The following is a 27626-nucleotide window of genomic DNA, read 5'->3' on the forward strand; positions in this document are numbered from 1 at the left end:
GCGCCGGTCCCATATGCCGGAGGTGGTGGGTTCAAACCCAGCCCTGGCCAAAAACCAAAAAAAAAAAAAAAAAATGCATTTGTGTGTGTACAAGAAACCATATAAGGGTTACCTCTAGCAAGTAGAGCTAGTGTCAGAATTAGGAAGAGATACTTCATTTCATACCTTTCTTTAGTTTTAGAATTTTTTTTCTTTGAGACACAGTCTCACTATGTTGCCCTCGGTAGAGTGTCACGGCATCACAGCTCACAGCAACCTCAAATTCTTGGGCTTAAACCTCAGCCTCCCGAGTAGCTGGGACTACAGGCACCTGCCACAACGTCCAGTTATTTTTGTTGCAGTTGTTGTTGTTTAGCTGCCGCAGGCCGGGTTTGAACCCACCACCCCCGGCATATGTGGCTGGCACTGTAACCACTGTGCTATGGGCGCCGAGTCAGTGTTAGAATTTTTCATGAGAAACATATTTATTGGCATTGCCCACAGCTCAATGGGTAGGGCGCCAGCCACATACACCCAGGCTGGTGGGTTTGAACCTGGCCCGGGCCAGCTAAAACAATGACAGCTGCAACAAAAAAAATAGCTGGGTGTTATGGTGGGCGCCTGTAGTCCCAGCTACTCGGGAGGCTGAGGCAAGAGAATCACTTGAGCCCAAGACTTTGAGGTGCTGTGAGCTGTGACGCCCTGGCACTCTACCCGGGGCAACAGCCTGAGACTATCTCAAAAAAAAAGAAAAGAAAAGAAACATTTATTCATGGGTGGCACCTGTGGCTCAAAGGAATAGGTGCCAGCCCCATATGCCAGAGATGGTGGGTTCAAACCCAACCCCGGCCAAAAACTGCAAAATATATATATATATATTATTCTAAAAAATAGCAAGTTTTATAGAAAAGGAGGAACAATATTCTGAAATCATTAGAGTTTTGATGGGAAATAAAATAATTTCTCAAGATGAGGATTGTGGTGTTTATAACAGGCCTTGAACACAGATCCCAGCTGGCCTTTTCCTTGCTGCCTCGCCCACACAGCGTCTGTGACCCCCAGAGTCTCCTTCTGCTCACTTACACTTTTTCTTAATCCTGCACTTAGGAAGCATCTCAACTTGGACTTCTCATCAGTTTAGGGGATGTAGGTAGTGTGATAATAAACAAGTGCTGAAGGAAGAAAAGGAGAGATGGCAAATTGTAGCTAATTAGAGTGAAAGGTGCATATCCCTTTTTCTACCAAGGGTATCATGCTCTGATGAATTATACCCTTTATCCTGTATACCTGGCTATTTCCAATCCATTATTCATAATCAGCCTGAAGGCCTTTTTCTAAAAGCAGATCTTCACACAGCTGTCTTGAGGTTTCATCTGAGTGAACACACCAGACACAATAGGTTCCACCAAAAGATTCCACCTTGCTATGATTGTTTTTAGCAAAAGAAATGAATGCCTACATCCTATTGGCTCTGACTGACCTCAGCTTTGCTTTGTGTGTTTTAGGCTTTAAAGGAGATAGATGAAGTTGGAGACCTATTGCAGCTGAAGTATTCGCGTCATCGGTTGGTTCCTCTACTGGACAGGCCCTTTGACGAGACTACTTACGAAGAAACAGAAGACTGAGCCTTTTTGGTGCTCCCACAGAGGGACTCTCCCTCACCCAGGACTGTGTGGCCTTTCTGAGCCAGTTCCAGGAGCCACACTTCTGTGGCCATCTCACGTGAAAGACATTTCTTCAGCTACTGAAGGTGGCCACCTCCATTCTATATGGCATTTTGTAAATAGTAAAAACTGCTTCACATCCTTCTTTTGCTAAATCTCACCTTTAAAACTGGAGGTGACTCACTTTGCTTTTTTGTCCATTAAAAAAAAAAGGTTTTATTTTACAACTCCTCTACTTGTGAAGTCACGCTGACTCTAGCCTGTCTCTGGCTGGCCACTCAGGCCGCGCTCCTCTCCCAGCCACCTCATAGACTTGGACCCAGCAAGAGCTGCTGCCATTCTGACTCCACAGCCGTGAGGCTCACCTGGCCCTCCTCCCTCGGGAGCAAGTGCCTTCCACTCACTTCCATGCAGGTCCAAGAGGTTGCCAACCTTGGAATCCTCATTTAACCAGTCAAATAATCAACCAAAGTTTTCTCCATTTAATCTTAGGTTTAGCCTTTCAAGAAAAACAGTAAATGAAATGTTGCTAAAAGGCACACTGTGTAACTCCCTCTGGCCAGGGCCTCCCAAGGTTTTGGTCTTATTCTATTTTGTTCCAGTCACCAAGTAATTTCTCCCTTTACCACCAAATATTTCTTCCTAATGGTCACAATCTGAGGGTATGGTCACTTAATGTTTTAAATTAAAAGCACCTGCATCCCACCCTGGTCAGTCCCGTGCGGTGCAGGTGACTCTCATCTCGCTATTTTGAGTACAAAGTTGCTCTGTAGAGTGATGTGCAGTCCTGGTGGGTGAGGGTAGCGGGCAGTGTGGAGAGAATCAATTACTAATTGCACAGAGTCTGTGGCTCAAGCTTCTTACTCTTTCCACTTTTCAAAGTTATGGCAGCCTCTGGCTGGATCTGGGTCCAGATTAGGATTTTAACTGATAAAGGAAAATTTTAGTAAATCCTCTACTCAGAAATAATTTATCATGTTCCTATTTAAGGATTAAAGTTATTAGCCCTTTTAGAAGCTGACCCATTTCAATATTACTCTTCTGGTTTTCATTTACTCTTGATGTCCTAAGATGATTTTAATCTGGCATCTGGGGCTAGCGTCTCCCTGTCCTTCCATTATACATTTTTTCCTTTTTTCTGAGAAATTCTGAACACATAGATATCTTTCTTAAACTGAGATCCTCTATTTTGACTTTGTTTTCATACTATAGCCAAGTAAGGGGACTTCTTTCAGAGAGCTTTATACTGCTTGACCAAAGAACAAATCCGAAAATCACCATTTTAAAGTTCTTATTTTTCTGTTGAACCAAAGTGAAGAGAACTTATGGCTTTATTATTATACCCAAAATCAGTCTGTCTTTTAGTAGCCATCAATATTCTAGGGGAAGGATTGAGAATAAAATGGAAAAACAATGTATGAAACTCCTTTTACACATCTCTATTTTTGAAATTGCTCCATTTATTGGTAAAGATTCTCAATCCAGATTCTCCCGGGCATCTTGTCATCAGCTGTGGTATGTTTGTGTGCAAGTACATGTAGTAGAAAATGTAAGCAATATTATTGTTTGTGAAGTTTTGCTTTCATGTCTTAAGTTATCTTTGGTCACTCTCAGCATCTGAGAGCATTAACCCTTGAGATATCCCAAGGTTTTATCTTACTTTTTTAAAGAACAGAAAAGAGTGAATAAAAGAACCAAAAAAAAAAAAAAATGCAGGGACTATATTTAGCATGTACAAGTTAAAGTAAAAAAGAGATTATGGTAATAACTAAGTAAAATCAAATAATTGCTAACCTTTCCTGCACATTTAGTTCCCCACCATAGAATCCCTTTGGAATACCAGATAGCTTTTGCACTGTGGTTACTATTTAATGGTGTAGGTGTAGGGTTTGCAAAAGTCACAGACTTTGAGCAGTGAACCTACCCACTGGTCTTTTTATTTTGCCTTGCATGAAGTCACTGCAAATTAAAATATCAGTTAGTATGAACATTTAAAAATATATAGATCACTTTTTTGGTGCAAAGTTACATCAAGATAAATGCAATTAAATTACAAGTTTATGTTGAAGAGATAAAATTCCACTCCTGTGATCTTTCCAGGACCTCTGTAATTTCTAGAGGACAAAATGTTCTGTCTACATTATACATGGCTGGTGTCTCTTCTTGAAACTGTAATATATATCTAGGGTCTAATCATACCATAGGTATCATTATATATCCAAGTACTTGGGGAAATACAAGTGTATATAAATATAGTCATTGAGAATAAGTAGACATCTGGAATATACAAGTATTGTTTGTTTTAGAGCACAGTTTAACATGGCCTGATTTGAGAATCTGATGGGATTAAAACAGGCATCGTTAACCATCACTACCAAAACTGATAATCTGAGCCGATTAAGAGTTGTGACTAATCCTTGTGGCTTTTTCTCATCTCTCTTTTTATTTAGTATTGCCTTTATCTATTTAGGTTTACAAGACCTCTGTCAGCAGTTCACATCAGAAACCAGGAAATTTATAGCTAGGGGACATCAAAATCACATACAAAGAGTGGATCAAGTGGCAGTGGCAGTTTCTTCTCCTATCTTTATTGGTAAAGTTTTAACTGAGCAGTGAGACTCTGGAGCATTTGCTTTGCTTTGGATAAGAAATTCTCCCCTTTAACAAAAGAGTCTAGTCTCCAGAACTCCCAAGTACTGTTTGTGTATTTGAAGAATATAACCATCTTAGCCCGTTAGTCACTGTGTTAAACCTTCATGGTAGAGTGAGGATTTCAGATGGTCAAAGCAGGGCTCTTCCTCATGTAGTCAAGTAAGGCGAACGGAAACAACCTGCAGCTACTAAGGGCTCTGTGTTGGCCTCCTGTCCTTTCAGAGGCTAAAGAATCGAACATGCTTCCCATGATGTGACTCTATAATCTCTCCTTCCTTTATTTGGCCTGCCTTTCTGTACTTTCCCATTGTTGCATTTTACAATTCCAACTCTAGAGAAAATTGATAAATAGTGATGCTGGGCTTTGAGGATTGGCAGGTTGACATCCTGGTTCTCTTTGTACATTCTGCCTTACATTTCAGGGGAAGGCAGGGAACTTTTTATTTCTTCCCTACTTAATGGAGCCTGCATCTAAGCTTCTTGACTAAGTTGGTCTAGCTGAATTTTCTAGTGTATAATACACTTTGTTTCCTTCCTATTAGTAAAAGCCAGGAGGAAGAACATGGAGAGACTTCCTAACTTCTCTTATCACACTGATGATACCCACCATGACCTCTGTTCCCCCACCCCCACCCCATTTTCCAAATTGAAGAAATTCTCTGCTCCCCAGTGATCCTGGACTGGGCAGCAGTGCAGAACTGCAGGTCATGCACAGGCAGTGAAGAAAGAGAATGCAGGGAGTTCTTGTTTTTTAAGAGTTTGAAGGTTTGTGGCAAATCCACCTAAAGAAAGTGAAGGACAGTTATTCTCTTGTATATAGAATTGCTGTGACCCAATTCCAGGGTGTCTGTTTCTCTCCTGCTGTTCTAGTTAAGCCAGACTGGGTTTTAATCTCTACTTGCTGTAACCATGTGGTTAGAAAAAGAGGGAGAGTAGCGGTTTTCCTTCTCACTGTCTACATTCATGAAAATCAAGAGCATTTCTCAGAGGTAAAATCAGCCTAACCTAACCCAAAAGGGTTATGAAGGGGGGAGGGGGAGGGTATGAAAATCAAACATTCTTTTTGGCTACTGAGCCAAGAACCTATAGGTTTTTGTTTTGTTTTGTTTTTGCAGTCCCAGAACACGGACACTTAGTGCTCAGCGGCATCTTAATCCATTAAGCCAGTTAATCAGAATACCTTCCATGTGCAGAATAGCATGTCCCCTTCTCTTCTCAGCGTTAGCCACGTGAAATGTGTGTCCAGGCTCCAGGCCAAATGCCATGTGCCCAGCCACATAGATGAATTAGCGTGCTGGCTTCCTCCCTTGTCACACAGAAGAAATGCTAAAGCTACCCAGTGATCCCTTTGCTTTAATTGCATAGAAGATGCTACTGTTCCTTTCGTCATTTCCATTGACTTCTGTTTTCTTTTTTTTTTTTTTTTTGCCGGGGCTGGGTTTGAACCCATCACCTCTGGTATATGGGACCAGCACCCTACTCTTTGAGCCACAGGAGCTGCCCCTGACTTCTGTTTTCTAAGCAGCTTTTGCTATAGATTGAATCTTCTTTTCTAGAGAGGAAACCGAAGGGGCTAGCTGAAGCCCCAGATGAAAGTGTTTATTCTAGTCTTCTCTGGTGAGTGTGGCAATACTACATTTGCAGTCCACTGTGGGAGTGGCTTGGTGGCAGAAGCTGTGGACAAGGTTTTCTTTGCTACATAATGCCCATGACAAATGGCCTTAAACTGTGATTCTTAACGGTATGATGGGTTATAATAAACTGACCGTAAAGAATGCAGTGGTTCTGAAACTGCAGTTACTGTGTTCTCTGTGAAGCAATACCCAAAGCTCTGTTCTATGGAGCAGTTGTGGGGAGAGTTGAGTGAAAGGTACAAATAAGAGCAGTACCTGATCTGCTTTCTAAGTGTCCTGCCTTGTCATCTGCAAGGATAAGTGAATCCTATGTACGGGGAGACTAGAGCCATCTCAGAGTCTCCTTTTGCCAACACAATTCCCAGGTTTCTTGTGCAAAGCTTGGTCTCTTGGCCCAGGCCTTCCACAAGAATGAGGGACATCTCACTGACTAGGGTGGAGTGGTGTCTTTATCCTTGACATTTGGTCTTGTTACCTCAGTGATTGATGTTAAGCCAACGGTTGGAATTATGGAAAACATCCTTGCTGGTTCCCAGGACACTGGAAGTCACTTTTCACTTTAGCCAGCATGCCCACACGGTCTGGATGATCCCTCTCTGTATCAGGCAGCTAACAGTAAGAGAAGGGGAAGAGACAGAATCAGAGAGCAGTAGCTTAAGGGAGAGCTGACATCTTACTTTGCTGACCTTTATTTTTTTTCACTGACCAAATTACTTGTAAACTGGAATTTGCAAGGGGTGCTATGATGATAACTCCTTTCTGTTGCTGTCATTTACATATAACCTGGAAAAGTAGAAAAGAGGAAGTGTAAATAAAGATTTAACAATTTTAGTAATGTATTATAATGTCACCCTCTTTTACCCTGTTTCCCCTTTTTGCCAGATGATTTATTTTTATTTTTTACTTTTATCGGATGACTGTGAAGTTATAAATAGTGGGTTGGGGTAGGTGTATCAGTTTTGAGAGTGCATGTAACTGAAGGAGAACTACTTGAGATGACTTGAGAATCATCCCATGCAAATATATTGTTTTGCCCTAATAAAATATTCAGAAAAATATACCTGCCTTTATTCATTCACCCATGCTGAGTGCTGTCTCCATGCCAGGCAGTGCACTGAGCTCTACCAATAAGAGCACAGAATGAATGTGAACCTCCTTACTGGTAAACAAATAAGCACGTGAACCTGTATGTCATTTTACAGACTGCTCAGTGTTACGGAGGACAAGTAGAATGCATGTTAGGATTACAGGTGTGAGCCACTGTGCCTGGCCACCAGTGAAAAGTTTTAAACATTAAAAAAGATAAGGGTGGCGCTTGTGGCTCAGTGAGTAGGTCGCCAGCCCCATATACCGAGGGTAGCGGGTTCAAACCCGGCCCCGGCCAAACTGCAACTAAAAAATAGCCAGGCGTTGTGGCGGGCGCCTGTAGTCCCAGCTGCTTGGGAGGCTGAGCGAGAGAAGCGCTTAAGCCCAGGAGTTGGAGGTTGCTGTGAACTGTGTGAGGCCACAGCACTCTACTGAGGGCCATAAAGTGAGACTCTGTCTCTACGGAAAAAAAAAATATAAGCTCAGTGACGCCACAGCACTCTACCAAAGGTGACCTAGTGTGACAGTCTCAAAAAAAAAGACTACTTGGGAGGCTGAGGCAAGAGAATCGCCTAAGCCCAAAGGCGGGAGGTTGCTGTGAGCTGTGATGCCACAGCACTCTACCTGAGGGCAAAGTGAGACTCTGTCTCTATAAAAAAAAAAAAAAAAAAGAAGGCTGGGCACCTAGCGCGATTGGCTAGGGCGCAGCCACATACACCAGAGCTGACAGATTCGAATCCAGCCCAGACCCACCAAACAACAATGACAAGTACAACCAAAAAATAGCCAGGCATTGTGGCAAGACCTGTAGTCCCAGGTACTTGGGAGGAAGAGGCAAGAGAATCGCTTAAGCCCAAGAGTTAGAGGTTGCTGTGAGCTGTGACAACACAGCACTCTACCCAGGGCAACAGCTTGAGACTCTGTCTCAAAAAAAAAAAAAAAAAGAAACAAAAAGATAACCTCAGCAATACAGTGGCTCACACTAGTAAGTAATCTTAGCACTTGGGGAGGTTGAGGTGGGAAGATCACTTGAGCTCAGGAGTTCCAGACCAGCTTGAATAAGAGTGAGACCCTATCTCTACTAAAAATAGAAAAAATTACCCAGGCATACTGGCGCACACCTGTAGTCCCAGTCACTGGGGAAGCTCTGAGGCAAGAGGATGGCTTGAGCCCAACAGTTGGAGTTCGCAGTGAACTATGACAATGCCACTTCACTCTAGCCAGAGCCACACAGTGAGACTCGTCTCCAAAATTAGCCCTAGTGTACTTATTTTGTAGACACTGATAAATTGTTAAAATTATATGGAAATGCAGAGAACCTAGATTAGTCAAAATTTTGAAAGAATTTTCAAAACTTTCTGGGCGGCGCCTGTGGCTCAGTGAGCAGGGCGCCGGCCCCATATACCGAGGGTGACAGGTTCAAACCCAGCCCCGGCCAAACTGCAACAAAAAAATAGCCGGGCGTTGTGGCGGGCGCCTGTGGTCCCAGCTACTCGGGAGGCTGAGGCAAGAGAATCGCCGAAGCCCAGGAGTTGGAGGTTGCTGTGAGCTGTGTGACGCCACGGCACTCTACCGAGGGCGATAAGGTTGTGACTCTGTCTCTACAAAAAAAAAAAAAAAAAAGAATTTTCAAAACTTTCTATAAAACTTATAGTAACCAAATGCATTGGCATTAGGATAGTCACACAGATCAGTGATACAGAATAGAGTACAGAGATAGACCCACACACATAATGGTCAGCTGATTTTTTTTTTTTTTTTTTTGAGGCAGAGCTTCACTATGTCACCCTCCGTAGAGTGCAATGGTGTCTCAGCTCACAGCAACCTCCAACTCCTGGGCTCAAGCGATTCTCTTGCCTCAGCCTCCCAAGTAGCTGGGACTACAGGCACCCGCTAAAATCACCTGGCTATTTTTTTTTGTGTGTGTGTGGTTGTCGTTTAGCAGGCCCAGGCTGGATTCGAACCCACCAGCCCCGGTGTATGTGACTGGTGCCCTAACCACTGAGCTATGGGCGCCAAGCCTAGTCAGCTGATTTTCAACAGAGGTGCCAAAGGAATTCAATGGGCAAAGTAGTTATCTCAACTAATGGTGCTGGAACAACAGAGTATCCATACAGGAGGAAGGGACGTTCAACCCTTACCTCACAGCATATACAATAATTCAAAGTAAATCATAGATCTCAACACAAAAACTAAAACTACAACATTTCTAGAAGAAAACAGAAAGGAAAATCTGTGACTTTAGGTTGGGAATGTCTTAGGACACAAAAGGCATGACTTGAGAAAAATTGATAAATTGGGCTCAATCAAAACCAAATCTTCATCCTCAGTATAGTGGGTAATAGAAAAAAAAGGAAAACTTCAAAAGACTTAAAAGGAAATCTCAGACTGTGATAAAAAATATTCACAATAAATATATCTGATAAAGGCTTTCTGTGCAAAATAGATAAAGAACTCTTGGGCGGCGTCTGTGGCTCAGTGAGTAGGGCACCAGCCCCACATACCGAGGGTGGTGGGTTTGAACCCGGCCCTGGCCAAATTGCAACAACCAAAAAAAAAAGAAAAAGAACTCTTAAAACTCAATAGTAAGTCTGCTGAACAACAACAACAACAACAAAAAATAGGTAAAAGACTGGAACAAACACTTCATAAAAGTGTACACAAAAAAATGTTCAACAATATTGGTCATGAGGAACATGCAAAAGAAAACTGCAGTAAGATTCCACCACCACTCCCACCAGAATGGCTCAGATTAAAATGGATTAGAATATCCAGTGTTGGCAAAGATGAGAGCAACTGGAGCTCTCATAGCTTGCTGGTGTGGATGCAAAATAATACAGCTACTTTAAAAAACAATTTGGTGTTCTTTTTGGCAGCAATTCCCCTCATGAGTATTTACCCAAAAGAAATGAAAGCATGTCTACCCTAGGACTTGGGCTTGAGTATTTGTAACCATTTTATTCATAATAGCTTCAAACCGGTAACAACTCAGAAGTCATCATGGTGAATGAATAAGCAAATTGTATGTCTACATGATAGGATATTGCTCAGCAATGAAAAATCAAATTACTGATAACTTACAACAAGGTGGATGACTCTCAAAAACACGCTGAAAGAAGCCAAACTCAAAAGAATACACAAGTATAATTCCGTTAACAATTAGTTCTAGAAAAGGCAAAACCTATGGTGACAGACCAGGATCAGTGGTTGCCAGGAATCAAGGGTAAGGGGCAGGGTCTAACTAGACAAAGGGGCTATGAAAAGATAGCTTTTTAAAAAAGTGTAAAATCACAACTCTTATGTATATATAAATGAATACATGTTGAAATTTTTATTTTATTTTTTTAAGACAGAGTCTCACTGTCACCCTGGGTAGCGTGCCATAGTGTCATAATAGTTCACAGTAACCTCAAACTCCTAGGCTCAAGCAATCCTCCTGCATCAGCCTCCTGAGTCTTGGGACTACAGACGTATGCCACCATGCCTGGCTAATATTTTTGTTATTATTATTATTTTTTTGTAGAGATGAGGTCTTGCTATGATGCTTAGGCTGGTTTCCAACTCTTGGCCTCAGGTGATCCTCTCACCTTCACCTCCAAAGTGCTGGAATTATAGGCCTCCACCCCACCAGGCCCAGAATTTAATTTCTATAAACAAGAATTATTTTGCTTTGCTACCAGTTAGCTACAACCTACTAAGCAACAGCTCAGACAATAAAAGGCTAGAATCAGATAACCTGAAAGGATGTACTGGATGTAGACACTACAGAGTTTTCTGATGATGCACAGTGTTTTCCTACGGGACATGGAAGGAAACTGGAGTGAAGGGCAGGTGGGATAGTGGGTATCACTCTGTCACCCTGGGTAGAGTACTATGCCATCATAGCTCACAGCAAGCTCAAACTCGGGCTCAGTCCTCATATTCAGCCTCCAAGTAGCTGGGACTACAGACGTTTGCTACCATGCCCAGCTAGTTTTTCTATTTTTAGTAAAGATGTGGGTCTCTTGCTCCGGCTGGTCTTGAAGTTATGAGCTCAAGCAGTCTGCCCACCTGGACCTCCCAGGGTGTTGCAGAGATGAGAGGCATGGAAGGGCAGGTTGTATAGTGTGCTTTGGGTGGTGGTTACATAAATGTATATGTTTGTCAAAATTCATTCATCTGTACAATTAAAATAGGTGTGTTTTATTATATGTAAATTAGACACCAGTAAAGTTGATTTAAAAAAAGAAAAGATAATCAGCTTCACGGCCCAAGTGAGAATAAGAGTGAGTACAGACAGACCTTCTAGGCTCTTACGGTATAGCAGTCCCCATGGGGGTGGGGGGGGGTTTGTTGGTCCAGTGACAGTCACTGACACAGGTACTCATGAATTAACAAACTCATTATCTGGGCGGTGCCTGTGGCTCAACAGCCCCATGGAGGTTGGGGGTTCAAACCCAGCCCCGGCCAAAAAAAACTTCAAAAATAAAAATAAACTCATTATCTTCCAGGATCTGTTTGATTTGGTGGAAGGTGCAAATGTGTGGTGAAAAGAGAAAATATTTGGTTGTGAAAATACTTAGAAAGAAAACATGCCTTAGAAAGAACAAGTCCGTCTCACATTTCCTCTAGTCAATGTATTCCAGTGTGGCAGGCACTCAAAAGCTAGGTTTCTTTTGGCTAACATTTGAGTGTTTGGCACGTACCAGGCATCTTACTTGGTTGAACCTTACGAAATTGCCAATATTTAATCTTTTGGCCAAAACATGGTTACTCCCACCGTTCATCCTAATAAAATCTGACTTATCATGGTTTCTCACTTTCTCATACTCATGGGACAGTGGGACAGGTAACACTCTCCACACACACACCTTTACAGATAACGAAAGCACAGAGAGGCCAAATAACTTGTCCAATATTACCTCATTGGTCAATGGTAAAAGCGCATTGAGATCCCAGTGGCCGACCCATCCTTGCCATGCAAGATACAAACAGCCCTCACCTGTGCTCTTGGGACTAGGCCTAGTTTTGGAAAAATGCACAGCCCCCACGGAAAGATCCCATCCTCTCCACCAGCTCCAGGGTCGGCCAACCCTTTGTGCTCCTAAATGTGGCCCCTGGGTGACATCTCTCCAACGTCTTCCGTCTTCCGCTGCTCCTGACTGGCCTGCCGCCCCCTCCCCCCCACCTCGTCCTATGTCACTGCGCTCACGCTCCCTAAACGCCCCATCCCTGAGTTGCCGTTGCCACAAACTTATTTCAGTCACTCAGTGGGAGGCCATTATGCTGACCCATGTGGTTTACGCGGGAGGATCCAGGATAGAACTAGGGGATCCCGGCTGCAGGGCAGGATTGGCCACTCTTCTCAAACGTGTCTCCCCCTATCCTTCTGGCGCTTCATCTTCTGGTCTCAGTCTTAACTTTCTCCTGACTTTGGAAGGGCTCTAAGGGCACGCTGAGAAGGTGGGTCCAGAATGGAGGGTGCTGGGTCAGCGCCTGTGCCCGGCCTGGTCCTCCTCAGCCCTGGTGGAGTCACTTCCAGGCTTTCTTCCCAAGCAAACCTACCTCTACTCATAAATAACACTTGCCCACGATCTGCAGGCTTGTCGCTCGCCCGTTGGCCTCGCGCACCGGGCCCTTCCAGGCCGGGTCCCAGTCGGAGCGCCGTCGGGGAGGGCGGAGGTGGCACCGGACCCTCACTGCTCGGCGGGAGTCGCCGCGAGTGGCCGGAGTGCGCTGGGCGGTAACTTCCCCTGGACAAGGAATTCGCTTGAGGCTGAGACGGCGACAGCAGCCAAGACTGAGGGCGGAGAGGCGGCCAGATCAAAGGGAGCCTCCCGCTGGGCCAAGACTTGTCCTGGAGCGCCCAGGAGCCACCCCTGGGGAAGGCGGGGGGCGTCCGCGGCTGCTGACCCAGAGGGTGGCGCGGGGGCCCAAGACGGTGAGCGAGCGCGCGCCCCCGCCCCGCGCGCGCCCCCTCGGCCCCCGCGCGTCCTCGCGGCCGTCCAGACGCCCCTCGCTAGTCCCGGGCGCTGGCGGCCCGGGAGCAGGCGAGGCGGGGCGTGAGCGGGCTGGCGGCCGCGAGGCGGGGGGCGCGGAGGCGCCGGCACAGCAGCCTCGGGAGGGAGAGATGCGTCGCCTCCCCGGCCAAGCGGGGCTCCTTCTCGGCGTGGGGCTGCTGGCGGCGCTGCTGGCCGCAGCGCGGGGCCTCCCCCTGAGGAAGCCGCGGGGGCCCGGGCCCGGGCCCAGGAGCCACGCGAGGCTGGCGGAGGTGAGCGGCGGGGTGCGGGGCTGTGGCGCGTGGTCCTCCTCCCTGGCCCGCCGGCTCTGGCCGCTCTGGGAGCGGGACCGCGACACAGGCAGCGCCACCAAGGGAGAGGGGCAGGGGCGAACGGGACGCCCCGGAGCACCGGGCGATGGCCAGGTGCGCGGGATCCGGAGGTCAGGCTCCCTGCGCGCGGCCGCGAGCCCTGGCGGGCTGCTGCGGGCTAGCCGGGGAGAAGTTTCACTTCTGTGCCCAGTGAAGGGACCCGCCACTCTGCAGTGGCCCGGCTTCCCATCCCTCGCCCTGAGCGAACCTCGCCTGCAGCCGCCCTGTCCAGGTGCGCGCTAGTCGGAGGGGAGCCCCACCCGGTGCCAGAGGAACGCGGGGCTTTGCGCAGTGGCGGGCCGGGGCTGCCAAGGTTCAGAGGGTCAGATGAGCCCTTTTCGTCTGAACTGAGACAAGCGGAGGTCGAGTAGGGCTCTCCAACTGCGATGCTTAGCCAGAGACTCCTAAATTGTTATGTTCCTGGAAAATCAGAAGACATCGCTAAGATGTTGGCGGGGCGCTTTCTTGGTGGCCTGTCGGTGGGCCTCGGAAGTATAAACCAGGAATGACATGGAAGAATGGTATTGGCCATAGAGAGAAACAGTGATCTGTCAGGACCTGTGTCTCTTGTCGCTGAGGCATCTGCAGCCCAGCTTGTTGCCCCCTGGATTGTAGTGGACATTCATCCTACGAGGACAAAGCCGGCCAGACTTGGATCACCCTATGCAGGAACAGGCCTGTCTGGCCAGCGCCTTGGGTCCTGGGTCTTCCCGTGCACTGAGCTGTTACAGGAGGAGACCAGAGCAGTTCTTCTCATTTTCCCAATGAACACACTGAGGGCTCAGACAGGCATGCAGGGTGCGGAGACTGTGAGTAAGAGCCAGAGTTTAGGCTGTACTGCTGGTGTCCAGGCTTGGGAAGAAAGGGACACCTGCTGCACTTGAGGGCTTCTCTGCCCTTTTTACCTGCACCCCTTAAGGAGACTTAGATTTGTTTTTCTGTCCCCACTGTCCCCATGAAGTTTTTTTTTCTTGAGACAGAATCTCACTATGTCACCCTCTGTAGAGTGCTACAGCATCACAGCTCACAGCATAGCATCACAGTTCACAGTAACCTCAAACTCTTGGGCTTAAGCAGTTCTCTTGCCTCTGCCTCCCAAGTAGCTGGGACTACAGGCACCTGCCACAACGCCTGGCTATTTTTTTTTTTTTTTTGTAGTTATCATTGTTGTTTGGCAGTCCTGGGCTGGGTTCGAACCCGCCATCTCCCGTGTATGTGGCCTGCACCCTAGCTGCTGAGCTACAGGCGCAGAGTCCCCCATGAAGTTTTAATACCATAAGTAGACTGTTTATGTACTATGGCCCTTTGGAGTGTCACAAACCATTGTAATATCTGAGATATTTTGTCCTCCAGCCCTTCGCCCCAGTCCAATTTTGCCCCTGTTGGGAATGCTTCCTATAGACCAGGTTGCTCGCCCTTGGCACTTTGGTCATTTTGAGGTGGGGGCCACCGTCCAGTGAATTGTAGAATGTTTAGTGGCTTCCCTGGCCTTCACCCACCAAATTCCTGTAGCACCCTTCTTCCAGACAGGCCTAGGCATTGCCAAATGTTTCCTGAGGGACACCTCAGCCCCCCTGCCAGTTGTTGAGAACCACTGCTGTAGACAAATTCAGAGGCCTCTTGCCAGTTCTGCCTAGATAGAGATGACATTGGTAATAAAATTTATTAAATTGGCATTGTTTCTACTCACTTGGCATAAATCTTTTCTATTTTAGTACTATGGCTTTGTATTGCAATTACTTTTAGTATGTTTGCCAAATCTTCCCCCAACAAGAACAACCTGGAAGATGAGTTATTTCAGAGCCAAAGTCATATCCTCAGCCCCAGTATAGGGCCTGGCAGAGTCCTCAAAAACATGTTAAAGCAATTTAGTGCCATGAGAGCTTGGAGCCCAGGGCTTGGGGTTCTTGTCCCAGTGGCCCATTAATGCATGGGTGACTTACCTTGGAAGATTTCCTCATGTTACAAAGAGGAGCTAAATCATCTCCCTGGTCCCAGCCAGCTCTGACAGTGTTCCCAAGTCCATGTGATTTGTGTTAAAGCTGTTATACATTAAAAGTGTTAGTGAAGGGATCATGTTGAGAGAATGCAGACTGCTAATCTAGGGACTTGGGTGGTGTGTCATAAATAACTGACCAGCCCAAAGACCTTAATGAAGAAATTAAAGAACACAAAAGCTCTTGGATCTAAAAGTAGAGGATGATGGAAGGGAAGGGAACATTCTCTGGGTCTTACAGAGTCCACACAAATTACTTAACATGATGTTATTCATTGTCACATGGAAATTATCCCTATTTTCTTTTTCTTTCTCTCTCTCCCTCTTTCTTTCTTTTTTGACACTCTGTCACCTTGGGTAGAGTGCTGTGGCATCATCACAGCAACTTTAAACTCTTAGGCTCAAGTGATCTCTTGTTTCAGCTTCCCAAATAGCTGGAACTACAGGCATACATCATGCTTGGATAGTTTTTCTGTTTTTAGTAGAGATGGGGTCTTGCTTTTGCTCAGGCTGGAAGACCCCATCTCTTGAAAAAAAAAAAAGTTAAGTACATACCTGTCAGGAGGGTGGCCACGGGGTGAAATCCAGCCCCATTCTTCTGCCATAGTGCTCAGGCCTGGCTGAAGAGGCTGTTTCTGTTGAATGGTGGGCAGTCAGAGTCAGAGGCCAGAGCAACTGAGCGTTTAGCTGAGCTCTGTGTGGAGGGACCTCAGCCCCACCACTGGGGCTGCAGGGAGGGGAGGTGCTGGCCTGCACTGGCCACTGGATTTGACTATCCAGAACACCATTTCTGACCCTTGAGGCATAGGGGAGAAGGGAAAACAGAAGACCCATGAGGGGAGCTGAGACAGATGAGCAGGGTGGCTGGGGCCTGGCAGGGAGGTCTGTGGGTATCAGGACTTGGTAATCCCAACTGGGAACACACGGGCCAGGGGCTGACTGGACAAGCCTGGGAGGGTAAGCATAAGTGGATGTGTGTGGTGTGTGTGAGAGAGAGACAGAGAGAATTGGTGAGGATGTGTCTCCTCTGTATCTGGGCAGTAATGCCTCCCCCACGACAGAATGGAGTTGTGTGTGCAGGAGTGAAATTCCACTTAAAAGACAGGGGAAGGGGGACTTACAAGATAGGAAGAGTTCCTAGACAGGCTAGAGTCTCAGAACTCACTTTAGAACACCAGGAGAATACCTCTGCTGAGAGATTCTGCATCTGTGGGGATGGCGCAGATCAAGTATCCTGCCCAAGATCACACAGCTAGTAAGTGTACAAGTTGCGATTTGAACCCAGGTTGGGCACGTAGACTCCTCCAGCCTGCACCTATTACTGCCGCATTTTGTACCAGACAAGATGATAGGAATGGAAGTGCTTTGTGAACGCAGAGCATGGTTGCGTGTAAGGGGCTGTTGTCATGCATGTGTGCACCAGGACGTGGATGCTGAAACCAGGCAGAGTGGAATTTCACCCTCACCTCTGTTACTATAACCTTTGAGGATTTACCTAAGTCCCCTAACCTCCCTGAGCTTCCAAAGCCTCATTTTTAATGTAAAGGTGGCCATACTTGCCCCTCAGTGTTGCTAGTGGTCATTTGTTTACTCAGCAGTGATTTGTTGGACCAGGCACTGTGCTAGGCACTAGGGACACAGCGAACAAAGCAAACAGAACTAACATTTTAGTTGGAGCTAGTGACAGATGGCACACAGAGAGCCTGGTGCAGGCCTGGTACGTACCATGTGCCCAGAAGTTGGGTGCAGGTCTGCACTCTGGGTCCCCTACCTGCCTCTCCTCAGGCCTTACTTCCAGTGGCCGACGCTCAGTTGCCCGAGGACTTTTCACTGGCACTAGAGCCTGCTCAGAGGTGTAAGTGTCCAACCTGAAGTACCTGGAGAGCAAATACTTTCTCCTTCCCGCAGTCTTTAACCAGTGATTGGTGGGGTCACTCTGGGGCAAGCTGGCTCCCAGAGGTGCCCACCCTGGCTACTGCCAGACAGAGCATCCTTCATTAGCGCCTTCCCTCCCCATCTTGCTCCCCCATGCCCTGCTGTTGTCTCCCAGGATCACCTTCCAAAGGGACTGCTTGTGCTTGAATCCTTGTCTCAAGGCAGGCTTTTTAGAGAACCCAAACTAAGAAGGATGTTGCCCTTGTTCCTTTCCACTCCCAGGAGTTCCTCGCGGGGGCTGACATAGAGCGGGAGGCTCCATGAGCAGCTCCAGGGAGGAGGGGCAGCATGGCTGGCTGCGACAGTTCCCAGGACTTTGTCCACCTTTGCTCATCTTGTGGTCTGACTGGGCAGTAGGGAGAGGGGAGAGTGGGGAGAGCTAAAAAGGAACATTCTGAGCACCTGCTGGACAGCAGGGCCGGAGTGAGGCTCATTCCTGTCATTGTTCCCATTTTCTTTCTTTCTTTTTTTTTTGAGACAGAGCCTCAAGCTATCACCCTAGGTAGAGTGCTGTGGCACAACAGCTCACAGCAACCTCCAACACTTGGGCTTAAGTGATTCTCTTGCCTCAGCCTCCCAAGTAGCTGAGACTACAGGCGCCCCCCACAACGCCCAGCTATTTTATGGTTGTAATTATCATTATTGTTTGGCGGGCCTGGGCTGGATTGGAACCCACCAGCTCTGGGTGGCTGGCATCTTAGCTGCTAGAGCTATAGACGCTGAGCCATTGTTCCCATTTTCTAGGTGAGGGAGCTCACAGAGGTCACATCCCCTGCCAGGGCCTCGCAGATCAGAAGTTAGGCCACCAAAAGAATTCAGACCCAAACAGCTAGACTCCAGGGCAGGGTTTCTTAACTATAGCATTGTCACCATTCTGAGCTGGAGCGTGCTTATAGTTCACACAGACCCGGTAAAGCCAGGAATCTAGGCCTAGACCCCACACTCTTAACTGGGGGGCACTCCTATGCATTGTAGGATATGTGGCCTCTGTCTACTAGATGCCAGTAGAATCCCCTTCCACTTGTGACAATCACAAATGTCCTCAGATGAGAACCACTCCACCACCTGCCACTTGCAAGCCCAGCCACCAAAAGGCTGTGTGACCCTGAAGTTCTGCTGCTCTGAGACTGCCTGGCTCTTATGTCCCAGTGGTTGCAGACAGAGTGGAACCACTGGGCAAAGTCACAGGGGCAGTTAGGGCTTTGGTGGAGTTGTGGGTGGGAGATGCCAGGAAGGCAGCACTTGGGAATACTGCAGGCCTCGGGATTGGTCAAGGAAGGGGCTAAGTTGTTCCATTACTCATCCTTCCACCTTCTACTCATCCGACCTGGCTGTCCAGACCAGAGTGCTTGACTCAGCAAGCAAGACTCCCAGCCCAGGCCAACACAAGCCCCCGGCTGCTCTGGGACCAGGCATTTAGTGCAGGAGCCTTAGAGCCAGGCATCTGGGGACCACGGAAGGGGTTGGTCACAGAGGGAAAGAAGATTCTAAGTCTCTTTTTCCAAACTTCCAAGAAAGAGAGAGAGAGTGAGCAAGTAGACTGATGAAGCCCCTACTTTGAAGAGGACCCTCAGTCCTCTCACCTTACAGCACAGTGGTTAAGAATGTGGGCTCAGGCCCAGACTCTGGGTTTTACCAGGTCTGTGCCACCTCGGGCAAGTTACCAGCCCTCTCTGTGCCTTAGTTTTTGTTGTCTGTAACACAGGGAAGGCAGCTAGCACCTACCTCTGAGGGTCATTGGGAGGATGAGTGAGCGATTAAGTGTTTAGAATGGTGCCTGGCACACAGTAAATGCTGCGGAGTCCTTCTAGAGAGGAATTATTAGCCTCATTCTGCAGATGAGGAAATTGCCAAGTTAAAGGAGTTAGGAGGAGGTAGAGCTGGGATTTGAACTCAGGCTTATCCGACTCTGCCACCATACTGCCCAGATATGAGACCGGAGGGGTCAAGGCTATGGTCTGAGTGAGGCAGAGACTGCAGGTGCTTGGTCCCCGAGACTCATAGGGTGGCCCTGGGAGGTGCTTCTGCCTTGGGCAATAGTTACAACCTGGAAGCAGGTGATAGCCACTGAGCTCCGGTACCCCACAATCTGGGCAGATGAATGTGGGAGCAAGAATCAGAGACAACCAGAAGCTGCCTTTCACCTACTATCTGAGCTGAAGCAAGGACTTCACCGGTGTGGACACCATGGCCAGTAGCTGGTGGAGGGGGTCATCTGGCTGGCAGCAGCCACACCAGCAGTCTGGATTAGGAAGAGGGGCCAGGTCCCCCATGGGCAGGTGGAGGATGATAACTGGTCAGAGATGCCAAGGAATGCCCCTCCCACATGGACCGATGGGCAGGGCCAGGTGGACAGGGAGTGTGCTGAGGGGAAGGGCCCAGGCCTGCCGCACACTTTCCTCTAGGACCAGGCCTGTGCTAGGGGCCTTCCTGCTCTGACTTGTGGAGGGCACGGTGGAACCATTACTTCAACAATGCTCTTCCCTTCTTGGGCCTCCGTTTCTTCATCTGTAAAACAGATTTTGGGTAGTGTGTTAATCCCCCTTTTTATGTCTCAGGTGGGTGTCACTTGTCAAAGCATTTTGTGACTGTCTATCTGTCCAGCTACACCCTCACTTATCTGCTGAGGGCAGCATTTAGATTTTACATTCATCATACACACCCCAGACAGTCAGACCCAGTGGCTCCTGTGGGTCCACAAGGGGTGAGCCCTGACTTTAGTCACCTCACCTTCTCTCTCTCTCCCTCAGGCCTCAGCCTCCCCAGATCCCAGCTCTCCCAGGGAGGAGGAACAGTCACTACAGCTGCCCAGAGCCCACCTGCAGGCAGGGCCACGCCGACACAGGCGCCGGACTCTCACGGAGCCAGCAGCCCTGACACTGCGCAGGGCCACCCCACCCGGGACCCTGGAGGACACACCCTCATTGCTGGAGCTGCAGAAGCTGCCAAGATTGGCCAACACAGACTTGAGTGCCCCAAACCCCAATATCCAGGTAAGAGCAACAGAAGCGCCATCAGCCCAGCAGTCACCTGGAGAGGAGCTAGGCTGAGTGGCTCTGACCCCCTACCTTGTTCCCTTGGAGAGTGAGGTTCCTGTGTGGAGTCACAGAGCAGACTCCCCTGTGCCCTCCCTGTGGCAAAGTGGGAAGGGTACCTGCTCCTCCACTTTCTAGCTGTTGACCTCAGCAGGTCTCATGGCTCTCCAGGCCTCTGTTCCCGAGGCCATAGCAAAGGACAAACAGTACTAAGTTGGCAAGGCAGCCATGAGGACCAAGTGAGTGGGAAATGCTTCAAAAGCTATGGGGGAGTCCGGGAATGTGGGACAGGTTTCCTGGAAAAGGCTTGAGGGTCCAACTCCCAGCCAGGACCAACCCTTCACTGCAAGCCCCTGAAGAAGGGGTTCGGAGCAGAATAGGGTGCATTGGTGGCATGAGGACAATCACCTGAAGTGGAGGGGCTGCAGAATTCGAGTTACACGCTCCACTGCCTGTTGCGAATCTCTAATGATAATAATTCTGCATGTTTGTGTAGCAGCTACAGTTTGCAAAACACTTTCACCAAAAGAGAAACAAAAAACTACAAAAGTGTAAAACGTAACATTCTGAAATTACCCGAAAGTATGCCTTTCCTTTTTTCCCCTCTACCTACCTACACACATACACACACACACACACACACACACACAGACAAACTGGAGGTTATCTATCAGTGATGGAATGTAGGTAATTTTTATTTTGTTCTTTATATCTTGCTGGGATTTTTTCCCCCCAAATTCTGTTCACTGACTTTGTGTTACTTTATAATGACCCAAAACAATGTTTTCTGAAGTTTAGTTTCACATAAATAATTTTATTTTTAGTTATTTTCCATCTGTAATGTGGTATGAGAGAGCTTCTCCCAAGGGTTGCTGCGGAGATCTGATGTCTGTCCTTCACATTTTATCATGAGGAAATGGAGGCCCAGAGCTGTTAGTGGTCCCTGAGGCCAGGCCGCCTGCACGTGGGCAGAACCAGAATTCAGCACCAGCTTCTATTAAACTAGTGTGTGGCACATGTTAGAACCCCCATGCCTGGCCCTACCCCAGACCCATTCAGGCCGCATCTGAGGTCTGGGAGCCAGGATCCTGATGTACATACAGGCCTTACACCATGATCTGTGTGCCCTGAGAGGCTGAGATGGTCAGCCAAGAGAAGACAGCAGTTTGGAGGAAAGGTTGGTCCTCTTGCCTCTGGCCCTGGCCCTGTCATCTCCCCTCTCCCTGCCATGCAGCTCTGAGCCCTCCCTCACTGGCTGGCCTGGCATCTGTCCTTCTGCAGGTGACCATCGAGGTGGTGGAGGACCCCCAGGCTGAGGTGGAGATGGACCTGCTGGCTGAGCCCAGCAATCGCTGGCCTCAGAGTTCTCCTAGATGGTTACCCAGCAAGGAACTCTTTTGGCCCCTCTTCTGGGGCTACTTGGAAGGCAAGGAAGGGGGCATCAGTCTTGAGGGCAGAGCCCCTGAGGAAGAGGAAGAGGAAGAGGAGGATTACCCTGCAGAGTACAGTGAGGGTGAAGGCCAGGAGGATAGCGATGAGGAAGATGAGGAGGAAGAACAGGAGCCTTGGTCCAGTGGGGCCACAGACAGCTGGGACCAGGGCTGGCTTGTCCCTGGGGACTGGGCCTTCAAGGAGTCGGACAGCTACGGTGAGCATCCCCATCTTGGCATCCCCAGGCTATTGCCCCTGTAGGTTCTGAGTGGAAATGGGGGTGGGGAATGGGGCTGAGGCTGCCCAGGCAAGAGCATTTGGAGAGGCCAGGAGCTAGGGCCTTGTCCAGACACCAGCATCAGGTCAGAAGGAACATCATCAAGAGCTCAAAGGCAAAGTTTTTTATTTTTCCCAAAACAAAATCTGACCCTCACAACAGCCCTCAGTTCGCCTGAGTAAAAGACATTTGTTAATAGTACATTTCTTCATATCTATGGTTTTCCAACAAACTAAAAAATATTATGTTCATGCCGCTCACAATGGACTTTATTATCAGATTGTGTGGGCTTAAATCCTGGCTTTGCCACTTACGGGATGAATGACCTTGGGCAAGTTACTTAACCTCTCTGTGTCTCAGTTCCTTCCTCTCTAAAATGGGGAATGATATAAGCTTTACTACATAGGGTGAGTTGTAGAGAATATTTTAAACTCTTGGTGCCAGTTGCTCTGGCTGCCTGGGAAGTGAGGAGAGGACCAGCTGCGCCGGTGTTTGGGGCTTTCACAGAGAGCACAGGTCTTAGGTCCTGCCCATACTAAGGACAGCGGGTCTAGCCACAGTGCATTTCAGCTCCCTCAGATCAAAAGTGGGTCCCTAATGTGGGCAGCAGAGAAATTCTTAAATACCCTGAGAAGTATTGTCACCCTTGGTTTTGAGTAACAACTGTAGCTCGGGCTGGGCATGGTGGCTCAGGTCTGTAATCCTAGCACCCTGGGAAGCCAAGGCACGAGGATCCCTTGAGCTGAAGAGCTCAAAACCAGCCTGAGCAAGAGTGGGGCCCCATCTCTACTAAAAATAGAAAAATTAGCCAGATGTTGTGGTCGGGGCCTGTAGTCCCAGCTGCTCAGGAGGCTGAAGTGGAAGGTCACCTGAGCCCAGAAGTTTGAGGTTGCAGTGTGTTAGGCTGATGCCACAGCACTGTAGCCTGGGCAACAGAGTGAGACTTAAAAACAAACCATAGCTCCAATATGTACAGGGACTTGACTGGGGTCACACTGTCCGGTGGCTACCAGCCCCAGATATCTTTTCCTCTTCTTTGGTGTGTCTGCACAGAGCAGGTGGCTGGGGCTTGTGCTGTCTCCATTGGGCTGCTTGATACATCTGCACAGGTTTCTCACTGTGTAATGGGGCCACCTGAGGGAGCAGGTGGGGGCTGGACTCTGGCTCATGATTCACCGACTAGTAGGCTGGGAGCCCTGGCATGAGCTGTCTTCACCGAAGGAAAGGGTACCTTTTTCTCACTTGCACCCATGTGCGCTGTCAGCTGTGTGCACTCACCCCCAACTCCCTGCCTTGATGCAGACTCAGAGACTCAAGAGGAGTGGAGCCCTTGGTCTCCCTGCAGTGGGAGCTGCAGCAGTGGCAGCCAGCGGAGGACTCGGCCCTGTGGCTACGCCTGCACTGCCACCGAGTCCCGTGCCTGCAACCTGCCCCCCTGTCCTGGTGAGATAAGCCCTGGCCCCGCATAGGAGTGGCTGGTGTGGCTTAGACACATGGCTTGGTCCCCCGGGCATGTGGGCTTGGAAGAGGGGATGCAGGAAGCTTACAAACATTGTGGTCCTGCCTTGTCCTAGGCCTGTCTTGGCGGTGGGCACCAAGAGCCTAGTGGGGGCTGGGCTTCCCCAACAGGAGCACAGAGGTGCCCTTGGGGTGGCACCAGCCTGGCCTCCTCTCTTCCCAAAGGCACCGAGGACGAGGATACCTTAGACTTCCCCAGTGAGGGATGGCAGCCCCTGGCCCACAATGCTACGGACATGCTTGGCCCAGGTCAGTGTGGGGGGCTAGGCCTTCCTCCTGGGGGTTTGGGGAGAACCTTCCTCTGGAGGGTGGAGCATCATGGCAGAGAGCACATCCTTCAGCAGGAAGATTTGCATCCCCAGCAGGGAGCCCTAGAAGTTCTGAGAGCTGGGAGATTGGGTGGGGCACATCCTCCTTGGCAGCAGGATGGGCTGGGGACACTCTGACATCCACTTGTTGGTCACTCTTTGCTGGGAAGGGGAATGTGGGTCAGGCCCAGAACTCCAGGACTGCTCCTGCCAGTCAGCTGGGAGTCCACCATGGCATGCTGGCAGTCTGCATCTCCTGGTCTCACTTGTACCCTGCAAGGAAGGCAAGTGCCTGGTTTCTCCCACCTTGTGCACAGGCTTGTGCTCAGCAAGCCTAGGTCACATGCCTGGCAGTGTGCTGGGGTCGGGTTCCAGAGGACTGCCACCGAGCTCTGGTCTGAGCTCTGGTCTCCTGAGAGAGAGACATGCATAACCCATGTGAGCCCTGAAGGTCTAGGAACAGAGGAAAGAGCAATTTGGTATTTTGTGGCCAGATTCAGAGGCCACATTTCCCCAAGTACAAAGAGAGGTGGAGGGCAGCCTAGACAGAGGGTGCCACAGGAGATCCCAAGCAGCAGAGTGACTTGCCTGGGGTCTGAAAAAGGCAGAGTTAAAGGACAACGGTGGGTCAGTGGTTAAAATATTGAAACACTTTCTCACCAGTTGGCTAAAACCTGCTGCTGAACCTCCTCACGAACTCCAGCTCTTTCCCCAGGATCTTTCCCACCGTTTGGCACCTCCAGGCCACTGCTCTGGCCCTGTGGCCATGTCCGTTCTGGGTGACAGCCTCTTGCTTCAGAGTAGCTTTTCATCTGCTCCAGTTTGGGTCCTTCCTCACTTGCCCTGAAGGCCCTACCAAGCCATGTCCTTGCCCCAGCTGGGGCTTGGGCCTCCTGTCCCCCAAGCACTGGCCCTTGGTCACTCCACCATGTGGCTGCCCTGACTGACTCCCCTCCTACACTTCCCTGGCCTCTGCAGATGTGGACAGCTGTGAGAAGTGGCTGAACTGCAAGAGTGACTTCTTAGCCAAGTACCTGAGCCAGGTGCTGCGTGATCTGCCCAGCTGCCCCTGTGCGTACCCGCTGGAGGCCGTGCACAGCGCTGTGAGCCTGCAGGATGAGCACCAGGGCCGCAGCTTCCAGTGGAGGGATGCCAGTGGCCCTCGAGAGCACCTTGATGTTTACCAGCCCACTGCGCGCTTCTGCCTGCGCTCCCTGCTGTCTGTGGAGAGCAGCACGCTGGCTGCCCAGCACTGCTGCTATGATGAGGGCAGCCGGCTCCTGACTCGCGGCAAGGGCGCTGGGGCACCTAACCTCGTCAGCACCGACTTCTCCCCTGAGCTGCACTTCAAGGTGGACACACTGCCGTGGATCCTGTGTAAGGGGGACTGGAGCCGCTACCATGCCATGCGGCCCCCCAACAATGGCAGGGCCTGCGCAGACAACCCCCCAGAGGAGGAGTACCTGGCCCAGCTGCAGGAAGCCAAGGAGTACTGATGATGGCACCGCTGGGCCGAGACTGCTGCTGCAGCCTCTGCAGGCCCTCTAGCCCTGCCCCTGCCCAAAGCTGGTGAGAGCAAGGGTCGCCCCCAGAGGCTGCGGTGCTGCAGCCTGCCCTCTACCTGCCCAAGGGAGGTCAGGGTGCCAGATGTAGAGGCAGGGTTGGGCAAAAGATTGAAGGGGGTATAGGGCTGTGGGTGAGGGAAGGGAGCCCAGACCCCCAGGCCTCTGAGCTGCACTGGGAATGTGTGTGCACTCATGTGTCCGCAGGGCCTTAACTCTCCTGCCTGCTGGGAGGTGCCATCCAAGGCTGGTTATGCATTTTTGTCCCTCTTCCTAGGAGCTGGGCTCCTCTGCACTGGCTCACATAGGAGCGAGCCAGGCATCCCAGATACATCCTGATTGCCAGGACCTGCCATGAATCACCCTGTTGGCCAGCTGAGGAAGGGCAGGGGGATACTAGGCTAGGCCAGCTGCTCTCTGCTGAGCTGACGTCCCACCCCATGGTCACCAATCCCCATCTCTGGGTGGTGCACAAGCCCCTCTTGCCCACACCCTACCAGGAGCCACTGCACAGGAGCCCAAAGCCACCCTTCCAGTGGGCTCTGTTTCAGTCTGGGGCTGAAGGCCACATCACAGCTGAGGCAAGGCTGACTCCAGGCAGGGAGGGGGGTTGGCAGTTCTGGTCCTTTCCTTTGTTTAGGCCCTTCTGTTCTGCCCGTATTATAGGAATGTGCAGGGCTGGGAACTGGGCTGACCTATAGTGGGAAGGTGGCCATTCGTCACAGCAGCCAGACTGGGTTAAGCTCACACTGCCTCAGGATATTGTCATGTGTGTCTATAGTGATGGTCACCTAGCTCTTTGGAGGGAAAACAAGCACTGATTTGTAGCACTTTGGTGTTTTCTGTGGTGTAACCACTCCAGCAAGGCCCATTCAGGCTCCCAACATCACCAAATGCACTGAACTCAGAGTTGGAAGAGATGTACATAATCCGTTCTCCCAGCACAGCTCCTGCCTCTTCCCTGCCTTCCCTGGTCCCCCAAGCCACACTTCCTTGCCTTCTGTGGGGTTGAAATGTTGAAGTCCCAACTGTTCCTGTTCATAAAAGCCAGTAAGAGGTAGAGGACTTCAGTTGTATCCCCTCCACAGCTGCCCTTAAGGTCTCTGGGATCCTCAGCAATAAAGCACTTTATTTTCAAATTCTGCCTGATGAATTTTGGACCCTGGCAGAGCAGAGGGATACAGGGAGCTTTTGCTTTCGGCCCAAGAGTCAAACTCCTGTAGACTGTGTTTGTAATTTACCTGACCCTCAGCAGGCTCCTTTTTGTCTCCTGAACCAGATGGGCAGGCAGAGCTCTTGGATGCCAGGGTTAGACGGTGAACATCAGTTGTCCCTATTGTACAAGGCTGCTGAGGAGCCGGCTGGGCCTCAGAGGCACATCCCTCTGAACTTTGGTCAGAGAAGTCAATTGCATTTACTCCATGAGCAAGTGGCCCTGGGCTCTTAAATCATTTGCTGCCAGGGGATCTGACACAGAGTTGCCGGAGGACTACACCCCTGACCTGTTCTCCGCCTTAGTTGGTACCTTTACCGTATAATCCACTGTCACTGTGGATCTGTCCTCAACATTGGGGGAGGACAGATGTCAGGAAGAAGAGAGAAGGAAGACGTGTCCAGAGCCATCACCTGGAGCTCAGAGAATTATATGTTTCCACTTACCATCACATCTGGAGGTAAGTTTATTAGTCTGGTCCTAGGTCACAATCTAAAAATACGCTGGTGCAACTAGAATATCACAGGGTCAGAGAGAGCAGGGTCTCAGGTCACCAGATGGGAGCCCCATTCACTCTCATTCTCTTGTGTTAGGAATTCAATTAAGATCAGCACAGGCATTTAAGCTTTTTTTTTTTTTTAAGCAGAAAGTTCTTTTAATTAATTAATTTATTTATTTAAGACAGAGTCTCAAGCTGTTGCCCTGGTTAGAGTGCTGTGGTGTCACAGCTCACAGCAACCTCAAACTCTTGGGCTTAAGCAATTCTCTTGCCTCAGCCTCCCAAATAGCTGAGACTACAGGCCCTTGCCACAATGCCTGGTTATTTTTGTTGTTGCAGTTGTCGTTTTAGCAGGCCCGGGCCGGTTTTGAACCCACCAGCCTCAGTGTCTGTGGCTGGCGCCCTTCCCACTGAGCTACGGGTGCTGCCCAGAAACTTCTTTTAAATAAAAAGATAGAGTCATCCCAGAGTCTGTTTTCACAGTAACT

General features: G+C 49.3%; 2 protein-coding genes and 1 long non-coding RNA gene across 5 annotated transcripts in view; 2 read left to right on the forward strand and 1 right to left on the reverse strand.

The window, feature by feature from the left end:
• SPTLC2 (serine palmitoyltransferase long chain base subunit 2) overlaps window positions 1-1866 on the forward strand; it is a 125222-nt gene extending 123356 nt beyond the window's left edge. The window contains exon 12 of the mRNA XM_053601233.1: window positions 1485-1866. Coding sequence (XP_053457208.1) covers window positions 1485-1604 — 120 coding nt within the window. The 3' untranslated portion in view covers window positions 1605-1866. The remainder of the gene's footprint in view (window positions 1-1484) is intronic.
• A 3829-nt stretch (window positions 1867-5695) lies between these two features.
• On the reverse strand, window positions 5696-12694 carry LOC128593318 (uncharacterized). The gene is made up of 2 exons (XR_008382324.1): window positions 12560-12694; window positions 5696-6712 (listed from the first exon to the last, which is right to left on the reverse strand). It is a non-coding gene; the product is annotated as an uncharacterized LOC128593318 (long non-coding RNA).
• A 430-nt stretch (window positions 12695-13124) lies between these two features.
• On the forward strand, window positions 13125-26543 carry ISM2 (isthmin 2). 3 transcript variants are annotated; one of them, XM_053601234.1, is made up of 6 exons: window positions 13125-13265; window positions 20046-20288; window positions 21612-21978; window positions 23341-23481; window positions 23722-23805; window positions 24843-26543. In XM_053601234.1, exons 1-6 carry the CDS (start codon window positions 13125-13127, stop codon window positions 25358-25360), a joined length of 1494 nt encoding a protein of 497 aa, XP_053457209.1. In that variant the 3' UTR covers window positions 25361-26543. The 3 variants fall into 3 exon arrangements, with proteins under 3 accessions (XP_053457209.1, XP_053457210.1, XP_053457211.1); XM_053601235.1 differs by lacking the exon at window positions 23722-23805; XM_053601236.1 differs by lacking the exons at window positions 23341-23481; window positions 23722-23805.
• Window positions 26544-27626: the final 1083 nt, after the last annotated feature.

This window comes from Nycticebus coucang, chromosome 9, assembly GCF_027406575.1.
Source record: "Nycticebus coucang isolate mNycCou1 chromosome 9, mNycCou1.pri, whole genome shotgun sequence".
NCBI classification, from domain to species: Eukaryota; Metazoa; Chordata; class Mammalia; order Primates; family Lorisidae; genus Nycticebus; species Nycticebus coucang.

Bases quoted from the DNA above. Each gene is read 5' to 3' on its own strand.
- ISM2 (XM_053601234.1), top strand. From the start codon at position 13,125: ATGCGTCGCCTCCCCGGCCAAGCGGGGCTCCTTCTCGGCGTGGGGCTG. The intron at 13,266-20,045 runs GTGAGCGGCGGG...TCTCTCCCTCAG, and splicing joins GCCACGCGAGGCTGGCGGAG to GCCTCAGCCTCCCCAGATCC. The intron at 21,979-23,340 runs GTGAGCATCCCC...GCCTTGATGCAG, and splicing joins CAAGGAGTCGGACAGCTACG to ACTCAGAGACTCAAGAGGAG.